At 35.8% G+C, this 20,734-nt stretch overlaps 1 protein-coding gene across 1 annotated transcript; it reads right to left on the bottom strand.

Annotated features, from left to right (window-relative positions):
• Nucleotides 1-4,007: 4,007 nt before the first annotated feature.
• On the bottom strand, nucleotides 4,008-16,478 carry LOC139732936 (serine/threonine/tyrosine-interacting protein-like). Its single transcript, XM_071643773.1, has 10 exons — nucleotides 16,355-16,478; nucleotides 13,913-13,945; nucleotides 12,804-12,857; nucleotides 11,440-11,537; nucleotides 10,513-10,573; nucleotides 8,898-8,974; nucleotides 8,219-8,269; nucleotides 7,485-7,557; nucleotides 6,701-6,767; nucleotides 4,008-5,717 (listed from the first exon to the last, which is right to left on the bottom strand). Exons 1-10 carry the CDS (start codon nucleotides 16,442-16,444, stop codon nucleotides 5,674-5,676), a joined length of 648 nt encoding a protein of 215 aa, XP_071499874.1. The 5' UTR covers nucleotides 16,445-16,478; the 3' UTR covers nucleotides 4,008-5,673.
• Nucleotides 16,479-20,734: the final 4,256 nt, after the last annotated feature.

Here is a 20,734-nt window from a genome sequence, read left to right as displayed (position 1 = left end):
CAAATCGCTCTACCAATTCTTCCAGTCCGGGTTTATGCACCTGAAGATAACCGTGCAGTTGATACTTTCACTCTTTTGGATCCAGGATCGACCAATTCCTTCTTTACAGAAGATTTAACCATGAAGACTCAGTGTTACCGGAAGAAAACAGACACTATCACTGTCAACATTGGATCAAGCCAATAGTCAGCTACAATGTACTGAAGTCAGTCTGAGAGTAGAAGGCCGGATGTCAAATGAGATGATCAGTCTCCCTAGTGTGTACACTAAACAGACTATTAACATATACATGTAGTTGTGACAACATCTTGAAGAAAGATATCACACGATGGCCGCATTTGAAGGATTTGGATATTTTGGATTCATCTAGACTCCAGAGGGTTGAGGTGTTGATAGGTCAAGATGTGCCTGAAGCTTTAGTGCCTACAGAAGTTAGATGTAGACAGGATGGTCCTTTTGTGATAAGGACGAAGCTTGGTTGGACGCTTCATGTACCTGTCGGGCGCAAAAGGTCAAGTAAACACAATGCTACAGCTAACTTCATCAACAGCGATGTTTGCCTGGATGAACAAGTCCACAAGTTTTGGAAGATGGAAGGAAATGACATGTTGGAGATGGATAGAGGTATGTCTATAAACGACAAGAAAGCCATTCACATCTGGGAAGATACCATCACCAAGGATCAAGGTCATTACCAACTGGCCATTTCATTCAAGGAACGCCCTCCTGAACTGGAAAACAACAAGTACATGGCTGAACAACGCCTTAAGAGCCTTGAGAGGAGGTGAGAAGGACAAAGACCTGCATGACAAATATAATGAAGGCATAAACGATCTCCTTGAAAAGGGTTATGCAGAAGAAGTGAAAGATGATGCCCCAGAGCCTGAAGGATCTACTTGGTATATCCCACATCATCCAGTATTTCCTCCAATGAAAGGGAAGATGCGCATTATCTTTGATTGTGCTGCAAAATTCAAAGGTATACTTCACTGAATGATGCAGTTATGCAGGGTCCTGATCTCATCAATAAGTTGATAGGAGTTTTGCTTAGATTTCGTCAGGCACCAGTTACTCTAATGGCAGACATCGAGGCTATGTTTCATCAAGTTCGAGTTCCCTCAGCAGAGCGAGACAGTCTCAGATTCTTATGGTGGCCAGATGGAGATCTTCAGGCAACTCTGTTACATCACAGCGCAGTAGAGTATATCTACATAGTATGCGCTATACAAATTTGTCTAATTGTTATTATTCCCCTCGGGTTTTTTTTCCAAAGAGGTAAGTCAAGAGCTCTGTCATTATGCTACTAAAGTGAAAATATGTTGAACTTTCTATTATTTTCTTTATATCCTTTTCCATGTGCGACATCACAGACTACTCGTATCACGTGACTGTAGTAGTCTCCTCATCCAACGATGGTGGCACCAAAACTTTAAAAATTCATAACTTTTGAATGGATTGTCCAATTTTCTTCAAACTTTCAATGATAAACTCTATTGATATTGCTGCATTCATTCAATCCACATGTATATTTGGGGTTAATTCCCCTTAAGTCTTCACCTATGACACTTGACCATTGAATGGCTTGCAAATTTTTCCAAATAACTATTATCTGGTAATATATATGCATCAATTTTTATGACAATACCTTGAGCCATTTTCAAAATATGAAAAAATTACAAAATTTTACCATTTCTACAATTGACCCTTGATCCAAATCTTTCCCTGCAGAATCATTGTGTGGTAATGCATGTATATGCTGGTTACAGTTCGTTATTCCGAAGGTTCTTTAGTCCGAAGGTTCGTTATTCCTAAGGTTCGTAATTCTGAAGATTCATTATTCCAAAGGTTTGTTAATCCGAAAATGTGATAAGGTTTGTTATTCCGAAGGTTCATTAATCCGAAAATGAAATAAGGTTCGTTAATCCAAAAATGACACAAAGCTCGTTATTCTGAAGGTTCGTTACGGACCCTATTTCATTTCAGATCAACGAACACTATTTCGTTTTTGGATTAACGAACCTTCGAACAACAAAACCTATTTAATTTTCGGATAAACGAGCCTTCGGAATAGCGAACCCTATTTCGTTTTCAGATTAACGAACCTTCGGAACAACAAACCTTAGGAATAACGCCACAAATGTTCGGATTAACAAACCCTTTTTCATTTTCAGATTAACGAATCTCTAGGTATAGGGAATTTGTGTGTTTCGGATTAATAAACCTTCAGAATAACGAACCTTCAGAATAACGAACCTTCGGAATAACGAACAGCACCCGTATATGCCTATACCAACTTTATCGATATAAGTGCATACATGGATCAATATCCCACGTAAGGAGAGAATATTGTAATTTCAGCATCAAATAAAGTAATTTTGGCATTTTCGTCCGAGCTTTGATCCCATCACCCAAAAGATCTCAACAGAATCACTGGCAGGCAATACATGTACTACATGTCATGAAGATACCTTGAACCATTTCTGAGATATAGAAGAAAAAGCGACATTTTAGCATTTTCATTTAAAGGGATTGTACAATTTTGGTTGAGACCTTATTTCAGGTTTCTAACATTTTTTGGTGAGATAATGAGAAACCTCTTATGAAATATGAAAGAGCATGTAATTCTATGAGGAATTCATCGTTTATTTGATGAAAAATGGTTTTGAAATGGCCGAGATATCCAAAAAAGAGCAATTCTAATAAAGTGTGGGACCCACACTTTATTACGATCGCTTTGTTTTACTTTGTTTTTGGAAGTTTCAGTCATTCCAAACCCCATTTTCATCAAATAAACTTTGAATTCCTCTTAACAAATGGTATGCTCTGTACTATATCATAAGCGCTTTCTTGGTATCTTGCAAAAAGTTAAAAGCCCAATTCTCATCTCCACCAAAACTGTACCACCCCTTTAACTCTTTGACCTTTGCCCACTGCCAATGACTATCCCAACAGAATCTTTATCTGGTAATATATGTATACAGTGAGTTTCACGAAAATACCTTCACACTTTGCAGAGATATGGGCGAAATAACAAAATTGCACAAGTTACCTTGATCTACCACCTTCGACCTTTAGCATATGCACCCATAAGCTGAAAGGCACAGCTTCATCCACTCATACATACACATATGCCAGGTTTCATCAGGATACCTCATAGAGAACTTCTGTTATTTCATCCACAAAATCAATTACGGACAGACAGAAGGACAGACAGAATGACGAACAACCCGCAAGCATTATGACCCTGGCGATTCTTTGTGGCAGAGGCATGAACAAAAATCTACACAGCAAAACAAAATTCAATATTATGACAGGAAGCTCAGAGTTGTTTCTAAAATGTAATAAAAATATATCACAAGTTTGCAACATATGACATACAGCTATACTGTCCAGCATTGCAGATTTAAGACATGCAACTGACATTATTGCTCTAAATCTGATATACATAATACAACAACCACCCATGCAAAGTTTGGGGAGTGGTAAAGGTTAAATGTAGTTTCCATAGACTTGCAGAAACTGTCAGTTTTTGCGCTAAAGTGGAAACATATGTATAAGAAATGTGTAAAATAATGCTGTGATAAAGCAATTTTAGTTGGGTAAGCATCAAAAATTCAAAATACAGTGTATTAGCCAGAAAGGTTCGCCAGAAGTACTACAGCCAGGGAGCATGTAATCTTTTTTATAATCAATTATCGATAATTGACCAATCGGGCCACAGTAAATATCCACCAATCTTCTGCTCGAGAATGAATTGCATGCAGCTTGTTGGGGAATACCATTGTCAGGAAAAGATCAATCATCGCATAACGTTCTACCTACCCACTACTACATGGGGAGGGCGCTTTAGGGATAAAAGTAGTATGCATACAATCGAAATTATTTTACACTTTTGATCTGAAAATACTCCAAAACAAGTCATTATATTAGCAAATTGTGTCAGCCAGACAAGTTTCTTGGTAGACCCTTTTGATATAGACCCTTTTGATGTATTGCAAAGTAAATTCCAAATGGTGAACCATGAATTTTGAGCCCTTCTGAGAACTTGTTAATGATTATCCCATGTCCACTCAGCAGGATAAACTCACCAGGCTGTTTTCGCCTCTCTTTCACTTTCATCCCGGCTATCATCTTGAATAGATAGAATGAATGCGAACACTAATTTTTTCAGCAGAACACTACCACAAAGTCTGGTGAAATAATTCTGTTCTATGCTTAGACCATGATCCCTCAGTGGTAGCCTCACATGAAACAGCTTTTGGGACCTCTGTGTGATGTAATGGGTTTTGTTAAAATTATGAAAGTCTTTAAGCAGCAAGTTCAGGCTTAAAGAAAATATTGAGGCCTTACTCATGCAGAAAAGCCTTATTTGATTTTGTTCTCTTTCATGAATGAACCTGCTGCTTCAGGCCATGATGCATCTTTTCAATCAATTTTGATACCAGAGATTGACCTCACACATCCCCATCCCCCTTTTTTTTTCCTTGCAGCTACTCTTTCTCAAAACCTTGCATGGATGTGATTATTCAAGTAGGGAGGAATAGCAACAATAATTTTGAACAAATAAACATTAAGATGAATATCATCCATAACTTGGCAAATTAGGATTTCAAGACTCGCAGAGCTTCTACACTCCGCTTATGTCAGATACCAGTACTTGTTGACACCTGAAACATTGTGTGTGTGTGTGTGTGTTGTGTGTGTGTATGTGTGTCAATGTGTAGTATCTACAAAATGCTCCATGGACTTCACTTATTCTAAATACGTACATGTAAATAGAACCTTTACTGGCCTAATCATGTCTTATTCTATTTTCTTTTTTTAAATAATGAATGCATATGTACATGCTATTGCATACTTTTTACATAAATGCTATAACGTCTCCATTTTGAACATGCCCTTTTCAATCTTATGGCAGGAGTTATACATTAAAATGGATGAACAGATAAAGCAACAGAATATGTGCATAAAAACAGGATGGGCACTAAATCAAAAGGAAATGAAACAAAAGCATTTCAGTTTTGTAAGTGAGGGCATACAACATGAGGAAGTTTATCACTAAGTATTGCAGAATTGGCATGCAACTATGTAAGCCAAGTGACATCTTATAAAAATATAAATAGATGCATGAACAATTACATCTGAGCCTGAGCCTACAATTATCTACTCCCTCGAACCATGACACACACACACACAAAAAAGAATAATATACTGTATTTGTTTAGGCTCGTAACAGATGATGCTTTCAAAGCATCTTGATTGCAACTGTGTTTTCAAGAAGCTTTGGGAAAGAAAAACATTGAATATCATATGCAGTATAAACATTTGTCTATGCAAAAGGAAGTAATATTTATTATACACACGTACAGATATGTGTATGTTCAAGTGATGTGCGGTGGTCTGTGCTTGGCAGTGTTTCATTCTACAGGTAGGAAAATATACTGGCAAAATGCAGAACTCTTCATTGCTGAATCTAACACAATCAATTACACTTTTTTTTTTTAACCATGCACACTTGTGACAAAGAGTTATCTCATACCACATGCATATGTCATACATTATTCAACATGGAATGATTACCGGTATGTAAAAGTAAGCAGGAACTATTCTACATCATGCTGCCAATCATTATCATTGCACAGGAATTGAATCAAATATGAATCTTAAATCTGGTTAGTCGGGCTCCATCTCCTCTTCCTCCAGAGGGCGCTTTAATCCTGTTTAGAAAAACAAAATGATGCAAAACAAAAACACAGAAGGTAAACGCTCAATCCATTTGATAAACAACAACGAAAACAAAAAAGACAACACCAATGTCTACTGTGATGTTATTTAGACTTGTGCGCTAGACCTACAAAATAGTGTGAAAGAAAGTTGACAAAACAAAACTTGGAGGGGGATTTCGATTTAAAAAAGACTAGAAAAAGAGCAAAACACACTAATGCACTTCTCCCTCTCTTTAATCTGCTCTAATCACCAAGTCTAGTTTTTATCAGTGCTTTATACATTCCTCAAGATTAAATTCCATTAATGTATCCACCTTGATGTTGCACCGAAGGTCTTTGGGGACATAGAAATGAATTAGGAATTCATAATACTTCATCAGCATATTAAATGCACATTTTTTCACTTCTATAATTCCTATTACATCCATCAAATGTTTCTAATGTAATCTCCTGAATTTATCATCAACTTACAATTTTACACAGACCTTTGGCATGTAATTCCATAAACCATAAAGTCCCGTTTACGCGAACACGATATGAGCAAAAGGCCGGGTTTTTGCTATGGTGCACCAAAATTAACCATGTCCGGTTCTGTTACAATATCACTTCTCTGCTAATAATTTTGTTACAAAATTTATCTTCTCCTGTTGATTTTGTTGCTCTTGATTTTGACATAAGAATAACATTTTGGGTGATTTTATATCAAATTACTGATTCTTTTTTAACTGAACCAGACATGGTTTCTTTTGACACGCCATAGCAAAAACCCAGCCCGTTGCCTGCACCGTGCTCGGTGTAAACGCAGTCTGTACTTTCAATATGATTTTCACCACAGATTTTGTTTCTTTCCCTGTGCAGGAAGTATGGATGTACAGATCTATCCTTTGACTATATATATAGTACATTTGCTATGGTAAAAAGAGGAAAAGAGAACACACGGATGGTATACATGTATAAGTCTGATCTTGACTTACCCAGTTGTGGATTCTCTGATGCATTTTGCTGCATTTGAATTCTAGCCGTAAATATAGACTCATAGGCCTGCAAGATGGATGATAGAAGGACAAACAGATGATAGCATTGAAGGTCACAAACACACACACACACACACACACACACACACACACAATAATTTTACAATGATTTTGATGCAACACAATTAGCTAAGAAAAGGTGCTTTTCTTCCTAAACTAGTTCTGGTAAAGAAGGGAGCAGAATTCAAAGATGAACCAAGCTTGAAATTGTCAGGCAAATCTGATATGGCTGCACATCAGTTGCTCACATTCCTCAACAAATTTATAATCATATTAAAGATGTCACAAGTTTGCAACCAATATACCTCAATTTCCAGTCAACATTTCCATTTGAAAATACTGTTCCATTACGGGTTGTAAATATTCCTTTTGCATATGTCACAAAATTTTGCGCAGTTGAAGAATAATGTCTCCCAACATCACATGTGAAATTTTACAGTGATGCACCAGTTTTGTTTTGTTTTTTTTTTTTTTAAGAAATGAAAAACTAACCCCATGTTACCATTCAGTACTGTAAATAACAGTAATGGAATTTTTTAGGGGTCCGAATTTCAAATTTTATCATTCTGAAGAAAGGCTTGAATACCTACCCCATCAATATGCCAGCCTATGAAAGGAATCTATGAGGTAATTTTCAGGATTGCAAAAGGGACACACAAACTTTATATCAGGATGGATTCAATTTCATTCACCTGCTGGAGAAAATTGGCTGGTATTTATTTACCTTCAGCTGACTGGCAAATCCATCATTTACACTGATGCAGAATCTCCTCTCTTGTACATAGTGATATGCAGTTCTGACAGAGACAACAAAATGAATACAAGGATCAATCTCTCACACATAATTATGATTTTATCATTCCTATGACATCATTTAAAAGAGATGCATATAGTAACAAATTGTTTAAAACTTCTTTTGGAAAACTTGGAACAACTGACTGTGATACAATGAAATGCCTCATGCATTTGTCATTGTGCCACTCACATTTTCATTAGAAATAAAACAAAACTGGCAATTTAAGAAGTGACTGTAGTCAGTGCTAGAGTGCTGGTATTGATAAAGCAGATTCACTGCCACTTCATTTATAAGGCTATTTGTTTCAGGGTTTCTGACATTTCGCATTGCTCCTAAAATTGCCAAAAAAAATAAGTTAGATGATTAACTACACTATACACAATGGGTGATTTCATTACGTTTCGTTTTGGGGGTACAACCACATTTTTGTAAGAGGGGAAACAGCATCATCATCAACAGCATCTAAAAATTTCAAGTTTATGCTGAGACGAGACAGAAGTTTTGACTTAGTTTTGTTATCTCCGATTACTATGCTTGATTGATGTAAGAAATGTACAGAGATATCAAAATCTGTTGGAATAACTTCAGTGATGATTGAGACATAAATGAACATCAGAACAGGTGACAAATATCTGCATCTTGTCATATTCAGTCTTACATACCTGTACCTAAGTCCATATGTTTCCATTAGATATCCAATGACCAGTGCTGCACTATTAAGATACAATGACAAGAAGGAAAGAAATAACAACTCTCAATATCTGATGTCAAATGGCTTTTGATTATACAAGTCCCATGGAATGAAGAAGCATTTATTGGTCAATTATAGTATCACTTTACTTTATCTGATTACAATGGAATGATAAACAGTGCTCTCAGAGTATGGATATGGAACTAATTTATCTCCGATTTTGCGGTGCTAAAGTTTGGGCAGTTGGGGTACAACAATGGGTGTCTGAGAATAAAACACTACAAGACTGATGAATACAACATTTCATTAATCAATAAAGCTTGACAATAATAATAACAATAATAATTCACAATATTCATAAGCTCTTATAATATCAAAACATCTCTCAGAGCTTAGAAGAAAGATAAAGAGGAAAGAAGAAGGTACAATGCCCCAATACAATATCAATCAAATGCACTGTTCTGCTCTGTTCTGCTTTAAAGAAAAGGGTCATTTCTTGTGTAGACTATCACACAACAAGCACTGCAAATGATGTATATAAACACTTGTCTCACCATGCAGAAACAAACCTTCAAACATCACATATAATCCATCTCTCTCTTTGGGGTAAATGCTGCCGAAACATGACTGTATGGTGAGATGCAAATTACCTCCGAGATATGCCAGCATTTCCATGAACTAAGACTCTGCCGCCTGCCTGCAGACACGCATCAATGAAGTTTTTCACCTGCAGAGAATAATGGTAATGATAGCAGTTTAGAAGTAGTCATAGTAGATGTGATGATGATGATAATAATAATAATGATAATAATAATAATAATGATAATAATAATAATAATAATAATAATAATAATAATAATAATGATAATAATAATAATAATAATAATAATAATAATGATAATGATAATGATAATGATAATGATGATGATGATGACGATGATGATGATGATGATGATGCCAAGCAGCTCATTTTCAACCCTACTTGCAGGCTGACATTTTGCCAAATTCCCCCTAAATTAAAGAAACGATTAAAGGAGCCTTGTGTTTACCAAAATTTAATCATCTATTCCTTGTATCATTATCAACCTTCCCTGTAAATTTAATTCAAAGCTGTTAACAACTTTTTGAGGCATTTTGCAAACAGACAGACAAACCAACAGCGATAAAAACATAGCTTCCTTGGTGGAGATAATAATAAATATCATCATCATCATCATCATCATCATGAAATGGTTCTGTTTTTCCAGCATTGCTAGGTACCCATATTCACACCTAGGTTATGACAGACACAATCAGTATAACATCTTGCCCAAGGATTTACATGCAAGACAGGGCTTAAATGCATGATCTCCTTCTCAAAGTAAAACTTTATGTCATTCTCAAGGCAACTGCAATAAATTGGGTAAAATCAAACAAGCTCCCGACCCCTCAAAAAAAAAAATCATTACAAAAACATGATCAAACAGGCTCAACAAAAAGCATGTTAGAAGATTCTACAAAGATTGAGATGGAACATCATTCCCAACAATACCTGCAAATCTGACAAGGTGATGACAATGTTGGCTCATAACTTATCAATTGATTTCTGAATATAAATCATGTTTATGTCCATAATTCAGTAGCTATTATTATGTCACATACACAATACAGTGATCAGATTGGAAGCTAGTCAAAGTGGGAACACACAAACAAGTAAAAAAAAAAAAAACCACAAAACAAAAAAATTTTTGTCATACTGAGCAGTAATACTGGCATTTTCATTTTTTTTTTTTTTTGTTTATTCATCTGAACACCAGAGACCTTGCGAGCAAAAATAACAGCACATATGTAGTGTACAATTTACATGACGCCTACCACATTCGTGTGTCGAGGCTAGTGTTTCTCTAAAAAGCAAATTGGAATGAAAAACACAAGAAAAACAAATCTAATTGCTATCATATTGATAACAACTGTATAAAAATCTGAAAACAACAGTCCTTTCTATTCACAGGGAAATAGAGAGTGACTATTAAAAAAAAATCACAACATATCAAAAAACAGTAATGAAGGGAAGAAAGATACAATACAAATGCCTCTAACCCACATAGATGTTTATGACACAACTTCATGTCTGCAAACAATGTCTATGGCGAGGTGTATTTTATGCCCACACGTGTTGCTATTTATAGGAAACACATTGGCAAGGAAACCAAGGGAAGCTTGTTATCACCCCAACCTGTCCGACTGTTCGGCCAATATCATGTTATTTCAGCATTCTGCTCTTACCGTGGGAAGGTGTCTAATGATGTTTTCCATGGCATTATCTGCAATGTCCAGGACAAGATATCTGGAGCACAGTCAGAGAAACAACATGTGAAGGAGATTAAACATTGGTATCTCTTGACCTCAGAAGTCATTGCTCTGCTGCGGAACTTATCTCCTCATTCTTCATGCTTGCTCTCTCTCTCTCTCTCTCTCTCTGTAAATCTGTCTGTCTGTCTGTTTGTCTGTCTGTCTGTCTGTCTGTCTATCTGTCTGTCTGTCTATCCCCATACCACTTTGCTCCTGTATCTTCGTTTCTATCTCACTTGTCCAATGTATTCTGTTAAGCAAGGCAGTCTAGAATTATGTCAACATTCAAAAGTTACAGAAATTAAACAAACTTACGTGGGTAGGTTGATACCTACAATGTATGATAGACCGATGGGAGGTAACAATGAATTTAGGCCAGCAGCACCAATACACAGACAAAGATTGAAAGCCGAGAAGTATCACAGAAAGCAAGCACTAAAACATTCCAGAGAAATATTTCTTGCCATTCCTGTGTGTTGTACGCACAATTTTATCACCAAATTAATTTTTCTAAAATTGAAAATCACAATCTCTCATTCAATCACAATCTGCACATTATTGATCATACCACAGTATGAAAGGGTGAGAAAAAGGCCAACCTTATTACTATGCTTGGGGAAAAGTAGAAAAACAAAACAAAACTTTCCTCCAAACAAGCCAGGGACCTGATGCATTAAAGTTTAGTTAAGTTAATTAGTGAAATTGTTTAAAGGGTAAAAAGAATCCCCCTTTTAAGAAAATGAAATGGGTTAAAATCACTTAAATTAGCATGTATAAAACATAAACATCAGCAGCAATCTGGTTGTATTATATCTTCCTTTACATTCTACAGACATAAAGATATCAACTGTTTTTTCTTACTGAAATCTGTCTGGGAAGTTTGGTTTGATTAGCCCAGCTTCAGGTGCCTGAGAGATGCACAAAATATGGGTGATCCCATGCTCCAATAGGACAGGTAACTGGGATATAGTAGAAAAATGAGTGAGAAAGAGTAAGAAGGTATTTACAATACTTTGAACCAAAATACATACATATGATATGGCGAACTTTCATACAGACTGTACATTCAGAATACTGATATAAAGTTACATAATAAAGTCTTTGTGTATTGTTTTCAGAAGCCCAATAAAACCAATGCTAACTACAGTATAAGAAAAATCAATTCTCAAGAAGTTTGTTATGAGAGTGCATAGTATTAGAAAAGACAAAAAATATTGTGATATGAGCACTATAAGAGACTTAGTAGCAAAAATGTGATAGCTTACATTGCATATGATATGGAACAGAAAATGTTTCTTAAAGGCAATCAAAATATGACTGCATGATAGGCACCAATGACATTATCACTGTGTACATAAATGTTTAAGCAGTGAACTTTTATTTTTGCTTTTGCTATGGCACAGTATGCCTAGCATATTCGCCAGCTGTAATCTGTCACAAAATATCAAATGTAAGGTAAATGTCATGCACTTGTTTCAGGTCTCTAATGTTTTGGCATTGTACTGAAGCTCATGAGCCAGCATCCTGCTCATGCTTGTACTTTCATCTTGATGACATCCGAAACTGAACATATGTGTGTTGTGTACAAAAACATGTGAAATTTATCAGGGTAAGTTGTATCCACACTTGGAAGTGGATGAGCATGCATATACCGAAACTGTAAAAAAGAAAAAGAAAAAAAAAAAGAGAAATATTTTTACAAAGAAGTGCATGATGTGTATCCAATACAGTAAATCATACAGTATTAGACTATACCAACAAAACTGATTTTCAATGATTTTCAATTTCAATGTTGGTGAGTTCTAGTAACATAATGTCTTGACAGAATTTGCATTGGTATCATGGTAGTGTAAATGTGATCTCATATCCATAGTGCATACAGAATGCAAATAATGTCAATTTGCTGAATCCCAAAAAGAAACAAGAAAAAGAAAAAAAAAATCACAAGTAAATTTGTAACTTTGTACTTTCTTTGATCTTGACATAAAGTGATTGAGGTAATTTGTAAAAGGCAAGCATATTCACATGACCACGGAAATCATTTTGAGGTGAATACAAAATGTAATGTGAGATGAATTATCCTCATTTTAATAAACATAATTAACTCTCTTGTCTTTTGTCAGAGATATCCAAGATTGTCAATTAGCTGTTGCTTCTGTCTTTACATAAAAATGACCATGTCACATGGGTACATTCTAGTCTAAATTCAAGGAGTAGGGTCATACCTTGCTCTTTGTAGCAGCTGCATATGGTCCAAGGTATAAGCCTGGAAGAATTTCCTACAGAATGAACAATGTTGATATTCCTAAAAGCTAGCTAACAAATTTTTCTCATCATACATTTATATGCATGCATTATCACTGTGTTTTTGCAGCAAACTACACGATTTCCAGCAATTCTGCCATAGAATGGAGATAGTCTATGTCAATTGTATAATTGTATTTCTTAGACCTGATATTAGGTACTAGTAGTATTTGTGGCAAGAAAACAATATCAGTATCCTCAGTTTCAGAGAAACTCCATTATCATGAATCCACAGAATACCTTGTGTGTCAAGTTGTATTAACATCAGCATCAACATTACCACAGGACATTGGTAGATTTCATGGCATCAGTTACTGAAAATAGCAGTCTTTTGTGTTTGCATTAATCCGTCAGATACATTGCCCCAGTTTAGAAGTCCTACAATCATTCTGATTAGAGAACAAACATTAAGAATATTATTTTTCCTTTTTTTCAGAATCTCAATGCTTTCAGCAATTGGAAACTCTTCAATTACTGTAATGTTTGATCTGTTTTGATTCTTGCTTTTATCTTTAATGATGCAGTACATACACAGAATGTAGCCAAATTGGGCATAAATCCTAAATGTAGCTTCAGTGAAAAAGCTAGTGTTCCTAGTAACACAGTCATTTGTGTACCTGCTTTTCCTTTTTAAATATTAAGCTCAATCATATTCTACAAGTCTCATTCATGTATAGAAAATGTGAGCTGGCATGGACATGAATAAATGTGAAACATTCCTGAAAACCACCAACACTAATACACAGTATGCATGAGGAACAATTATGAGTCGTAGCACTGTACAGTTTAAACACAGACGTATAAATAGCACCATGTATTTTGAACAGTCATTCAGCATTCAAGTTTTCATTGAAAAATGACATCTCATTAGAAGCTGCTAATCAATTGGTAAATTGTGAGTCTTCTTTTGATGGGAAGCAATTAAATGGAATTCTGGAGACTACTCTAGCAATTTAGCATTAAAAAAAAACCCACAAAAAACCCACAAAACTAAAACAAACACACGACAACAAAAACATGTAAATTTTACCTGCATTTCTCTCCTTCTTGTATACACCCAATCCTGTACAGATGACAGGAAAAAATAACAAAACAATTCTGATAAATCATGACAGAATATGATTCAACCTTTTTAAGAGGACACACAGGTACCATGTATGATTATTGTTACAATATAAATTTAGAGTCTAAATCATGAAATGGCCATGCATATAGGCATTCTACTACAGGATGTATAAATTTACAAAACCAATAAAAACTTTAAAAAGGTTGCTGGTTGGAGACCGGACCAAATTTTATGCAAGGACTCAAAATAGGTGAAATGGGTGGCAGTCAACCTAGCCTGCCGTCATATTCTATGGATAGAGATATATCTGGATTTGGAGCATATCCGATAGAGATCAGTGGTCGCAGTTGGTAGGATCATAGGATCCTGTCTAACAATTTCTTACAGACCCCGATGACAAGCATAAGAAGAATTTTTGGCGTTATATCAAAGCCAAGAGACAAGACAACACTGGCATACCACTATTGATACAGGAAAATCAAACAGTAACAGACAGCAGAGGGAAAGCAGGCATCCTCAACGATCAATTCAAATCTATGTTTACTACTGAAAACATGAGCAATTTACCTTCGATGGGTGATACTCCACTTCCTAGTATTGAAGAGATACAAATATCTACTGATGGTGTCTGCAAGTTGCTGAAAGGTCTGAACATCACCAAAGCCACAGGCCCAGATCTAGTTCCAGCTAGAATACTTAAAGAGATGGCAGAAGAAATAGCGCCACTGCTAACTTTCATGATCCAGCAGTCTCTCAACACCGGTGAGGTACCCCATGACTGGCGGATTGCCAACATAACCCCTATTTTCAAGAAGGGTGATCGCAGTGTAGCGTCCAATTATCGTCCAGTCTCTTTAACATCGATACCATGCAAGATCCTTGAGCACATCGTCTTTAGCCAAGTGATGGACCATTACGATAAACACAATGTCCTTATTGACAGCCAGCATGGTTTTCGTCCCGGACACTCCTGTGAGTCTCAACTCATCATCACAGCTCATGATTTTACCAAAGCCCTGAATGACAAAAAACAAGTGGATTCAATCTTTTTAGACTTTTCAAAAGCGTTTGATCGCGTCCCACACCAAAGATTACTCTTAAAGTTACATCACTATGGAATACGTGGCCCTCTCTGGAAGTGGCTTGAAAACTTCCTTACCAAAAGATCCCAACGTGTTGTGGTTGACGGTGAAGCCTCCGAGTGGACAGATGTCATCTCAGGTGTCCCGCAGGGAACCGTACTCGGACCCTTATTTCTCACTTTCATTAATGACATAACAGATTCTGTTTCATCCCCAATACGTCTCTTTGCCGACGATTGTCTAATGTATCGGGTAATAGACAATGCTGAGGACTGCAGAGCTCTCCAGAAAGATCTTGATATGCTGGACTCTTGGTCAGCTAAATGGCAGATGAAATTTAATACAGATAAGTGCCATGTAATGCAGATCTCTCACCGACGCAACAATGTTGGCTTTGACTACCATCTTGGTGTGGAACAACTCTCATCTGTGACTGAATACCCTTACTTGGGTCTAACATTCACCTCAAAGCTCACATGGAAAACTCATATAAATAACATCACTTTGAAAGCAAATCGGATGCTTGGTCTCATTAAAAGAAATCTCAAACGATGTCACCCACACTTAAAAGAACAGGCTTATGTTTCTCTAGTACGACCACAGCTGGAGTACTGCTCAACTGTATGGAACCCATACCATCAGACCTCCATCAACCAGATCGAAGCCATACAGAGAAGAGCTGCCAGATTTGTGAAGAACATATACCAACATACTGAAAGTGTAACTGCAATACTTGATTCACTACAAAATGGGCTCTGCTCCAATCCAGAAGAGAAAACGCCATCAAAATCATGCTCTACAAGATATCACAAAACCTCATTGCAATCAATAAAGACAACTATCTCTCTCCAATGTCCAACACGAGATTGAGAAGTTATCATCCAGCTAGATTTCAGCCTCTAACAACATACTCTACCAAAGATGTGTTTAAATACTCTTTCATGCCTACAGCTGTAAGGCTGTGGAATGATTTGCCGGTAGACGTCATCACAGCTCCATCCGTGGACGTCTTCAGGGCACTCATCTCATCCAACTAGCTCCAAGGGATGGTTTTTTACTTGCACTTGTACATATTATGCACCACCGACTTCACATGCACTCAAGTTACACCTCGGCGTAATATATCCAGTTTTGGACGTTGCTGAGTATCCACGTAGAAGTAGAAGTAGAAATTTCAGCTGAATACAATTTATCGGGTTACAGCAAAATTTACAATACATGGGACTGACTGTTTCATAACAAAAAAACAACACCGCCAAACTATATACCGATTTAATAGGATATCAGAATGGAGCATAGTGCTCTTTGCAACTTGAAAGCTTACCCCGGGTTCTCCATCACAATTAGGGATCTGAGGGAACTTGAGTGTTTGCAGTAATGTTGAAAGTGCGTCTTCGTAATATGGCTCAGCCATCGCTGCCACAGCAGCTGAAAGCACAACACTCGATCCGCACGTTACACAGCAAGCTAGAGAGAGCTCACTCACGCTCCCTCCCCCGCTTGCACTCGTAGCTAACTGATGTGCACTGCACTGCACTGCATGCATGGATAAAAGATGAGCTAAGCTGATGATGAATGCGATCGACTTCGTCATTCCGTGTACTGTATTCGCAAGTGGGAGCCGGGGGTGTTCGATCTCCACCCACATGATATGGCAGATTTCTGGAGACAATTTAGTAGTCTGCTTACAAAGAGATTTTCCCCAGTGACTGCGAGAAAGGGAAAATCTCTTTGTCTGCTTATCTCAAAATGAAAGACACCAGTATTATTAAAAAAGTTTTTGCTTTCAATTGCTTCGGCAGTACCATAGGCATAACAGGTGACTGTATGTTTGTAAGTTATTAAGTGAGATTATTAGGGGAAAGTTTGAAAGTTTGAAAGTTTGAAAGTTTGAAAGTTTGAAAGTTTATTTACTCACAACCCAAACTCTGGGTATCGGAGTCCAATGAAAAAAACATATAGCACATTATAATATCAATAAATAATAATTGCAAATAACTCTGAAAAGTGTACAAAACAACTATAACAAACAAAATAAGAATGAAATGCGATTGATGAAAAAAATGTACAGAAATATACAATATATACACGATATATGGTTAAAAAAAAACAAAGAAAGGGTAATATGACGAGAGAGAGAGGAGAGAGAGAGAAGGGATATGGAGGTGAAGAGGGAGAGTGAGAAGGACACAAGACTGGTGAATTAACAAAAGATATACGAGTGACTTACGAGTGACTTTGGGGATTGTAGGTACCGGGGTGAGTTGGGACGCGGGTCAAGTGGGACACGTTCTCTAAATCAAACACTGTTCAACAAATCAGCGATTTGCTTATAGAAATATCTACAATAAAGTAGACGGCGAGTTGTCACAATATTGGGGTGTTCTTAAAATTTTCTGTAGATTTTTGATTTTTTGTGCTATTCCCCCTATATTGGGGGTGCTGAACACGAATCCACCTGTTGCCATTTTTCTAACCAACGTCTTCAGCCGTTACCATGGCAACGAATTATTTTCTTTAAAAGAACATGTATTCTTTATCAAACATCATAAAAATATGCTGTTAACACCATAATAAGGTAATATAGATATCTCTTTAATCGAATAAAAAATCAAAATTCTTTTAATGCCATGGTTACCTTATAGCAACGATGGTTGCCATGGTAACAACTATTTTAAAAGAAAACAGTGATATTTTCAAGAAAATTAAAAGCAAGAAAATATAACAAGATCGATAGGAACATTGATTACTAACTACTATCATGATAATCAGCTTTTTTCCACAATGTCCATTTCATTTCCTTTTCGTTGCTAATTATAGCAACAACATGACAAAAGGTGCCTTTTGAAGAAACAATAGGTATTTCAGTTAAAAGGAAAGCAAGAATGAAATCAATCGGTAGATAATACACATCTGAAGAGTAAGATTTTTTGTGCTCTTTCTCTTATTTTGGGAGTGCCGTACACGAATCCACCTGTTGCCATATTTCAAAATGACATCTTTAGCCGTTGCCATGGCAACAAATTATTTTCTTTAAAAAAATGTATTCTTCATTAAACATTATAAAAACATGCTGTAATTTCCAACAGATATCAATATAAACATATTTCTTTTGATTAAATTGAAAATCACAATGTACGAATGCCACAGCTGCCTCATAGTGATGACGGTTGCCATGGTAACAGCTATTTTAAAAAGAAAATGATGATTTTTTTTTCATCAAAAAAGCATGAAAACATGAAAAGATTGAGTAGTTATTCATTGCCAGTTAGGGTCCTATTATGATTACCAGCATTTTTTTTCACTGTGCTCATCATTGGTCCCACATTACTGTCGTTGCTGTGGCAACAACATGAGGATAATCTTCTTTTATATAAAGAAGAACTCTTTCATTAAAAAGGAAAGAAAGAATAAAATAAACAAATGATCAAATTCTATAAAGTTAACATCTTTTGTGTTTTTTCCTCTATTTTGGGGATGCTGAATAGGAATGCACCTATGGTCATTTTTCTAAATGACATCTTCAGCCGTTGCCATGGCAGCAAATTATTTTCTTTAAAAGAACATGACAATTGGTGTTCTCCTTTAAACATCATGAAAACATGCTGTTAACAAAATGTGTCAACATAAGCTGTCTTTTTGATTTAGTAAAAAATCAAAATTTTCCATATTCATGGTTACCTCATAGCAATGACAGTTGCCATGGTAACAACAATTTATTACAGAAAATAACATGTTCATGAAAAAAACATGAAAAATGACAAGATTGAATAGTATATTTATTACAAATTACCATCGATTCTTTTTTTTCACTACATTCATCCCACATCGTCTTTGTTGCTATAGCAATAAAATGAGAAAAACTGATTTTTAAAGAAAAAATAACGTTAACCATTAGATAAGGAAGGAAAAATATACTAAACAAAAAAAAAGTGAAAACACTAACGTTAGACAGCTTCCTGAATTTCTGATCACATTGCTCCTTCGAAACCTTGAATCTATGTAACAATGGTTAATATTTGACATGGTTGCCATGGAAATGAATACATTTTTTATTTAAAAAAATCTTCAAGAAAAATATCTTGAAATCATGGCCAAAGTTTTGAAGTATTACAAATGAGCAAGACTGTTAGCCATACGTAATTCTGTCCATTTCTGTTCCTATTCGCAACGTCATGTTAAGGAATATATATATATTTACCATGGAATACCTAGGGAATATAAAATACAAATAACAAGCAATACAAGCATGTAAAAACCTATACAAAAGTTCAAATTTTCTCTCATGATGTACTCTGTTTCAGCAGTAATGTCTCCAAGACATTTGTAAACCTTAACTGACTATGATGTCTCCCCTATAGCAATTTCCAACAGATTGCTAAAGAGCCTTTATCCTTGAAGAAACAATTTTCTCGTGTTATTGCTATAGCAACAGAAATGATGTGGAATGAACTCTGTGAAAACAAAAGCTGATAATAATTTGTAATGAATATGCTACTCAACCTCGTCATATTTTCAAATTTTCCATTAAAATATCAGTATTTTCTTTTTCAGAAATGTTACCATGTCAACAGTCATTGCCATGAGGTAACAATGAAATTGATAAAAAGTGATTTATTCAATTAATTGAAGAGAAATGTATATATTGACATATTTTGGCCGTAACAACATGTTTTATGATGTTAAATGAAGAACACACGTTCTTTTAAAGAAAATAATTTGTTGCCATGCCAACGGCTGAAGACATCACTAGAAAAGTGGCCACAGGTGGATTCCTTTCCAGCATTCCCCCCCTCCCCCCCCCCCCCCCCCCCCCCCCCAAAAAAAAAAGAGCCGGAAAAAAATTAAACTCTCCAAAATTTGATCATTTATTTATTTTTTCCCTTTTAATGAGATACTTCTCCTTTCTGGGGGAAAAAATCATGTTGTTGCCATAGCAACGATAATAATTTTTGCATGAACATAGTGAAAAAAACCCGATGATTAACAAAGTAATTTGTAATGAGTATACTACTCAAACTTTTCATGTTTTCATGCTTTTTGATGAAAAAATCATTTTCTTAGAAAAATACCTGTTACCATGGCAACCGTCATTGCTATGAGGTAGCCGTGACAGTCAGATATTGTGATTTTTAATTTGATTGAAGCGATATGTTTATTTTGACTTATTTTGGTGTTTATAGCATGTTTTTATGATGTTTAATGAAGAATACGTGTTCTTTCGAAGAAAATAATTTGTTGCCATGGCAACGGCTAAAGATGTCATTCATAAATACAGCAACATATGGATTTGTGTTCGACACCCCCAAAATAAAGGAAACAGCCCCCCCCCCCAAAAAAAAAAAAAAAATCTCACTAAACAGAAATTTATCATCTACCGACGTTTTTTATTCTTGCTTCTCTTTCAATCGCAATGCTTATTTTTCTTTAAAAGGCAGCTTTTGTCATGTTGTTGCTATAGCAACGAAAATGAAGTGAAATGAACATAGTAGAAAAATAAGCTGATAATCAAGATAGCAATTTGTGATAAATATTCCACTCAATCTTGTAATGTTTTCTTGCTTTTTCATGAAAATATCATTTTCTTTATAAGTAGCTGTTACCATGGTAACCGTCATTGCTATGAGGTGACCATGACTTTATAAGAATTGCATTTTCTTTATTTGATTAAAGAGGGTTTATAATGACATATTTTGTGTGTTTA

The sequence above is a fragment of the Diadema antillarum genome, unplaced genomic scaffold (genome assembly GCF_040938485.1).
Source record: "Diadema antillarum isolate AM-2024a unplaced genomic scaffold, OU_Dant_1.0 seq00000456_RagTag, whole genome shotgun sequence".
Classification (NCBI taxonomy): Eukaryota; Metazoa; Echinodermata; class Echinoidea; order Diadematoida; family Diadematidae; genus Diadema; species Diadema antillarum.
Note: the sequence above shows the minus strand (reverse complement) of the source record. Positions and strands in the feature narration are given on the sequence as shown.